Source organism: Jatropha curcas, chromosome 11, assembly GCF_041381405.1.
Source record: "Jatropha curcas cultivar XTBG-Jc1 chromosome 11, XTBG_Jcur_1.0, whole genome shotgun sequence".
Classification (NCBI taxonomy): Eukaryota; Viridiplantae; Streptophyta; class Magnoliopsida; order Malpighiales; family Euphorbiaceae; genus Jatropha; species Jatropha curcas.
Genome location: NC_143161.1, coordinates 26,868,614 through 26,875,958, shown reverse-complemented (window position 1 = coordinate 26,875,958; position 7,345 = coordinate 26,868,614). Strand labels below are relative to the sequence as shown.

Below are 7,345 nucleotides of genomic sequence, written 5' to 3'. Positions count from 1 at the left end.
TTTTTCAAAAGCATGCTCAAAACCATTCAATTCGAATATTTTTGAAGCAGAGCATTCAAGTACATGCTAAATTTCTCGCAGCGATACATGATTATCAAAGCAAAGCCACATGGAGAAAGAACAAAAAGGAGAGAGACAGGGCACAATATTTACAAATAAGATCAAGGAACTGTAAGGTGACCAGCATGTCCCATAGATTTCCATGACGATTCGAGCCGCAACAAGTGCAATTTCTCAACAAAGGGTTCTAAGATTTCTGCCTCTTCTTCTGGAGCGAAGGCCATACAGATACTTAGCTCTTGCACCGCCTTTCCGTATTCCCTGACATTTGCCAAATACTTCCAGTTAATACAATAATGAACTCGGCTATTTTGAAACATGGAAAACACTTACAAACTTCACCTGTTATAGTATAACATCATGCCATGATCTCTTCTTAAAGCCCAATTATGTGGCTGCAAGATCAGCAATCTTTCCGAAGCCATTATGGCCAGCCTGTAAAGCGAACTATAAGTTAGTATGGTATCGATATAATAACTTACTATGCGAAATCATAATTGCCTGAGAATTACAATGCTGAATAAACAATTGCTAAACTAAACTTGTCCATACCAACTTGGCACAAAGTTTTGGCAGAAATTCAAACTCTTCAACTACAAACTGTAACTTATGCAGCACAAAAATAGAAAATGTGTACAAAAGTAACGTTTTACATGTCCCGAACCTAACCAATACATACACATGTAAAAATGTTATTGCCAAATATCTAGTGACATTGGAGAAGCACATACAACGAAAGATAGCCTCCATGGAAAAAAGTAAACAGTTAGTGCAACTAAGTATTCCGGAAAATTTTTCCAACAAACATGAGACGACAGCAGAATTGAGATTTCAACACATATCATCTGACAAAGGAACAAACCAGGCCTTATTAACTTCATTATATCACAGAATACCCTGTAAACAATTGAAGTAACTAAACAAAAGGCAAGAAGAACTAGCAGATTGGATGGCGAAATTTGGCAGTTGTGAGCTCAGCATTCCTATGAAGTAATGTTCTATAGATATTTCTGGATAACTAGAATTTTTACACTATTTACAGCAAACAAAAATGGAAATCCATAGGTGAGATTCATGGGTTCCAACAGTTCCTGTCATTCCAGGCTTCACGCTCTGCTTGTCATTGCTTAACAGGTCCTCTCTCTTTTCTGTTTTTTGGTTAAAAATTGTCTTTGCTTCTTGACTTGAACAATCAGTTTTGAACTCACTTAAGAACAGGAGATCTTTTCTAAAAGAAACCCATTTCCAGTTCCAAATTTTCTGAAATTACAGAAACTGGCCTGAAAAGTTTTCAGCCCATCTCAGACACTTTCTGTGTCGGAAACATCTTAGAACCTGGAAATGAGATAAGGTTGTCTTTTCCATGCATCCTAGCTGTCCAATATACCCATCAAGAAACTTGCTAACCCACCCCATAAAAGAAAACAAAAAGTCTGCTTACTGAAAGCATCTCTAGTACTCTCCTTACCACCAGAATATCCAAAAGAACCAAAGCACATCATTATGACTTGGTAAACAAACTATGTGTACATCACTATGAATCTTGATTAATAGACAAAAGCAGGCACAAGCACATGTTCAGACAAGAAAGCAAATCAAACAACAGATATAAGATTGAAAACACATGCATATAAAAACAAATAAAGCAAACATAAGCACATGTTCAGACATGAAATACAGACAAAACCCATGCATATTACATAAAAAAAACACAGAAATTCTAGCTTTGCCTCATAAGCCTACAACTCCATAATAAAAAACCAGTTCGTGGTTTATAATCACATTGATTAAGGATGTCATCTATATCTTTTGCAGACGAAATCATCGAATTCTCCAAATAAAGAGTAATGGTAATGGAACAAAAAAAAATCATGGTGCTTCAACCGAAAAACTATTTAATATGCATAGAATAAAATTCCTTCTCTAGAAAGAAAATTGCCTGATACAGTGCCTCTGCTCATAGACTTTTCCATATTTAATTAAAGTGAAGGGGAAAACTTGACTAGCAACAGTTATGTACAGGGTGTTTTTTAGTATGGCATCAACGACTAGCAACAATCAGTAAATATACAATTCTGATTTGCATAAACTGCAAACTTGTTAGGACAAGGGAAATCACTAGGAGCTCACAACTGAACTAAATGTCAAATCACCCCAATCCCTCCATAAATTTGTCAACTAGCGCTATGTCCTGAGGAGTGAGAACAAACTTTGGGGGCGAAGGGGTTGAATTAAGTGAACAATATACTGGCAAAATGAAGTAAAGTACGATGGGCAAGGATGATTTAGCATCCCCATAGCTTACAGAATGCCTAAATAAAAATAAAAAAACATAATGAATAAAAAGGATCCATAAAACCATCTCAATTAGTTGAGTTATAAAATGAGTTCATATCAATAATATGCTCGAGTAAGAGCGTAGTTCACCACATATCATCATAAGCGGCAGCTTGCAAATGCAAGACCTAATTCCTGCAAGAATGTTGAGGGAAATAGAAATATTTGCTCGTGCAACAGAGAGAGATAAGAACTTTACCTAAGATCTCGTGGCCGAAGCAAAGGAACGGTGGAACTATGAATCATGTTATGTTTCTCATCAGCAACATGAACATGCCTAAGTGGAGACGTCAGCATCAATCCGTGATTTGATCTCGAAGCACGTTTCCAATGAAGCCTCTGCAAATTTTAAATTTTCATTCATTGTTAGATAGGAAATCAAGAAAGTACAGCAAAAAAATCCTGAATAACTAATATTGATAGAAGTAACCAAAAAACATCTGCGAAGGTTAGAACTTACAATCAAATTGGCTAAAGAAATCCCAATAATGTCTCGCTTTGTAGCTATCTCAAGCCCCAAAAGCGAGTTGCTAGTCAAATCTGATGCCTTTGATCTAGGATCTTCTACGCACCTTCCATTGACAATTGCAAACAAGCTGTGCCCTGAAGTCACCTTGAAGAGCTCCTACAGAAAGAAAAGGAACTTCTAATTCTTCAAGAGGACATGGGCTTTCCAAAAGGGCAGCAACAGAACTGTGAAAGAAATCAGTGATGCATAATATTTCAACAAAAATGAGCACGCAAAACTTAAGCACCTCTAGGTTCCCGGTTTGGGGCCATATCAAAAAATCCTCCCCAACTCGAGATCCCACAATGGTCAAACTGAGTCTTCTACAAACTTCAATGTAAATTATGCTAAGCAAAATTGCTGTGAGAAAGACAACAATATCATCAGGTGGCAGCAAAAAAATATATTGAAGTACACCAACATTACAGTACAAGCATAAAGCAAACAGCTATACGTGTATAAAAAGAAACATAATGAAACTTACCACTGCCACATCCAGTACTGAGTACGGTGTGCAAGTATGAATACTTAGAGTCTACAACAACAGGTGACCTTTTGAAGCCTCTTAACTCAAAAAGAACTACATTTACAGCATCCAACACTTCAACGAAATGGCAGCCTATATCTCTTGAAACTAGCTCTGCTTCAACTTCTTTGGCAATGGCATCCAACTCACTCAGCCACCTAGTTATGTTCTTTCCAGCCAAAGGCATTTGCTCCACACAATCCCACTCCTGTTCGTCCACTGGGACTGATGCAGTTCTCCTTTCATTTATAAGCGAGCGTGCATCCATCTCTCTATTAAAAGCAAGAAATGCCTCATCCTCTGCTGCAATATACAGCAAAGCCTGCACCAAGGGACAAAAATGGTAGAATAAACCTATATTCCAACAAACTTGCACTTGTGATCATGAATATGAATACATAACAAGTGGCATTCAAGATGCCTTTTGAGGACACCTATTCCAAAAGAAGATTAAAAGAAAAACAAAAAACAGAAACAGAAACAAGAAAGTTGACCAAAAATCATGCTGTAACAAGAAAGACAGGACATTCATATACCTTTGCAAGAGAGATGTCTTTGTCCTTCGATTGAAAGGAGATTTCCTCAGTGAACTTTTCCCTTGCAGACTTGACAACCTGGTAAATGTTTGATGAGGTTGAGAACGAGTTGAAAATAGATAATAAAAAGAAAAAAAAAAAAACTAAATGAACAAAAATTAAAATTCAGAGGTAGAAAGTGGGTATTGGGGGGAAAATAGATAAGAAGTTTAGTTGAAAGAAACAAAGGGGGAAAAAAAAAAGGCAATCATTGGTAATACAAATATAAACCTCCTGATAAATATTGAGGCGGGAGTCATCCCTGGTGATCTGATTGGTAGAGAGAGAGGAAGCTGAAGCTGAAACTGAAACAATAGCAGTCCCATTCCTAGTCCATGGGAAAAGGGTCCTTGTCCTTCTCATCCACATCCAACGTTGATCATGATCATACCTGATGATCATCATCATCTTGTAAACAATACACGGATATTTGGGTTTTCACTACCACAAAAATCCTTTCTTGCATCCCTCTATGAACTCATATATACATTAAAATTCAATAATAACACTCACTAACCCAGCTATATATACCCACAATAAAAATTAAACGAAATATTAGTTAAGAGAAAAAGATTGATAAGAGATTACCTGATGAGTCGAAGATCAGTAGGAATCGCTGACCTGCTGACAGTTGAAGCAGCAGTAGAAGCCATTAACGGATTACAGAACAAAAGGGTCATCTTTGGTGTTTATTAGTTCATCTATTAGAGAGAGAAAGAGAGAGCGCGATGAATTGCTTCAAAGAAAACAATGTGATACGGGCTTGGCTGTCTATACTAGAATAAATCATACAACTGTAGAGAGAGAAAGAGAGAAATTAAAGAAAAATCAAAAAAGCAGTAGCAAATTTGGAGGCGAAGAAGTTGAAACTAGATTTCATGGAGCTGGGCTCTGGAAATTCACTTCCAAAAGACAAAGCGTGGAAGGAAGATGATGATGATGATTTTACTTGAAAGCAACAATCAGAAAACCCAAATGAAGAAAAAGAATAAGAAATACGAGAAGCAAGAGAAAACAAGTAATTGTTAATCAGGAAGACACAAGATTTGTTCCCAAAATCCATAATCCTACTGCAACAACTAGTCTTATGGGTGAATAATTGGTAATAGTGCATTAACTGATACTACCAAAACAATCTATAATCTTCTTCTTCTAGTTGTTGTTATTGATGGGTTCTTGGTAGCCTACCTAAAAGATCATAGATTTGATCTTCTCTCTTGTTTTTCTTTCTACAGAAGCAGAAGAAAGCAAGAAGAAGATAATGACAGAAAAAAAGAAAGTTGGGTGGCCACTCTGAGAGCATACTGATAAACTATTTATATCCCTAATTATTTAAAAATACAAAAAGGAAAATAAAATCTACTTATATCCTCTCTCTCCTTCTAAAATGGTATGTTGGTCATTGCCAGTTTATAATTGCACTGGCTATGAAGAGAGGCAGAGAAGAAGGTTAGGTTTGGTATCAAAATTTATTAGATTTCGGAATTTGGAATTTGGAATTTGGAATTTGGAATTTGGAATCAAGCTAGGTTATTCTTAGTGAGAGTTATTAATATTTATTTATTTATTTATTTCCATACCATATTTGTTTTATTTGTATTTGTTAAAATTGAGATTTTTTTCAACTGTGGCTAGCTTGACCTTTCTTTTTTTTAATGTATTATTTCCTAGAGAGAAAAAAATGTGCAAAAAATTTAATTTTTTTTTCAACTACTAGCATCAGTGTACTATTAATATTGAAAATAAAAAATAAAAAAATATATTTTTATCATGATGTAATTACCATATTTAAATATGTAAAATAGAAAATCAAATTTTATTGTTGAACCAGCCTTTAATTTTAATTAATAGATTTATTTTTTTAATATTTAAAGAGGGGTATTAAAATTCAAATCCGACTAGAGTCATTTGATGCTTTGATATAAATATTGATTAGAGCCTATCCCTGTAGAACTTTAAATTATTTTTTTCCAGATATGAGGGATGTAAACTATTCTAGTCAAACTATAGTTAATTAGGTTTTTTCTTGGTTTGTTAATTGGTGTCTTGGAAAAAAAATTCTCTTTTCTTTTTTTTTTTTAATATTTTCCAAGAAATTTATGCATAAAATAAAAATAAGTATCTTATCCAACATAAAAAAAAATAAAAAATGTGAATTGCTTTAACTTTTTTTTTTTCAAGGACTGTCCAAAAAAGAAAGCAACAAAAATATTGTCGGAAATAAAAAAAAATGTGGAATTTTTTTTTAGGAATAGATTTATGTATTTATAATTTTAATAAAAATATTTTGCTCGCACGCTAAAACATAATCCAATGGTAAATACGTGTTTGATCTGACAAGAGATTTAAATTCAAATCCCGAACTAAATAATTTGACTAATTTTAATTCAAATGAAAATAAATCAGTTCCATTAAATCAGTTTTATTTTTTACTAATAAATTATTATTTAGTTATTGTTATTATTGAATATGGATTCTGCAATTCACACCAAGTATCGCATTTTGCTGCGTTCTTCGTCGATGCGAGAGCCGAGATATCCTTTGCCGAGAGTCGTTTTGGTTATAGATAGAGGACGACGCATCCCTGCGGCTGCCCATTTCCGGGGCCGACGGGCGCGTGCTCTTCTCGTACGATCCGTCGAATTATCATAAATCATCAGAGCAACAGGCAGAGCCCGCAAAGAAAAAAAATATAACTTCACTTCACTTAATCAATCTTAAAAACAGTAGATCTAACTAATGTGTAAGTGCATTAATTCGCTGATTTTCATTTAAGCAGTTATTTTTAAAAAAATTTAAATTGATAATTTTTATTTTTATATTTTTCAAACAAAATAACAAATTATGATTTTGAGTTGGTTTAAATTGATTTACTGTTTGAGCAGGAAAAAAAAAAAGGAAAAGAAAAAGAAAGGTGCACTTTTTTTTATTGAAGAAGAGTACAAAATAGCGAACAACTTCACAGTGGCGGTGACAGCTACTTAATTAACTTTATTGGGATAATTAATCTATTGGCATTATATAAATATCTTTTTGTTTTCTTTTAAATAATAATATATTTATACTTATTTAGTCCTCATAATATTTTAAATAAAGGTTACATATTAAATTTTTCATATTTTTAGTGGCAATTAGCTACCAAAATTCAAATATTTATAAAAAAATTAGAATTTATAAATAAAATATAATAGATGGAACTGTGATTTTTAGTTTGAAACTTTGATAGTAAGAATGAATTTCATAAAATTTTATAAAATGAATTTATAAATTTAAAATTTTGTGTTTATGAAAAGAGAAAAATGAAAATTTAACTATGAATTCAATGAACTTGAATATAAT

General features: G+C 33.5%; 1 protein-coding gene and 1 pseudogene across 1 annotated transcript; both read right to left on the bottom strand.

Moving 5' to 3' along the window:
* LOC105634392 (transglutaminase family protein) lies at window positions 1–5,442 on the bottom strand. Its single transcript, XM_012217243.3, has 9 exons — window positions 4,595–5,442; window positions 4,238–4,397; window positions 3,968–4,045; window positions 3,390–3,753; window positions 3,153–3,265; window positions 2,858–3,022; window positions 2,597–2,736; window positions 403–495; window positions 1–321 (listed from the first exon to the last, which is right to left on the bottom strand). Exons 1-9 carry the CDS (start codon window positions 4,684–4,686, stop codon window positions 162–164), a joined length of 1,365 nt encoding a protein of 454 aa, XP_012072633.1. The 5' UTR covers window positions 4,687–5,442; the 3' UTR covers window positions 1–161.
* Window positions 5,443–6,412: 970 nt separating this feature from the next.
* Window positions 6,413–6,559, bottom strand: LOC149492854 (5.8S ribosomal RNA; annotated as a pseudogene).
* Window positions 6,560–7,345: the final 786 nt, after the last annotated feature.

Excerpts from the sequence above, each read along its gene's own strand:
- LOC105634392 (XM_012217243.3), bottom strand. The coding sequence starts at position 4,686 with ATGACCCTTTTGTTCTGTAATCCGTTAATGGCTTCTACTGCTGCTTCA. Across the intron at positions 496-2,596 it reads CTTCGGCCACGAGATCTTAG|GCTGGCCATAATGGCTTCGG; the intron begins GTAAAGTTCTTA and ends TTCGCTTTACAG. Across the intron at positions 322-402 it reads ATGATGTTATACTATAACAG|GGAATACGGAAAGGCGGTGC; the intron begins GTGAAGTTTGTA and ends GGCAAATGTCAG.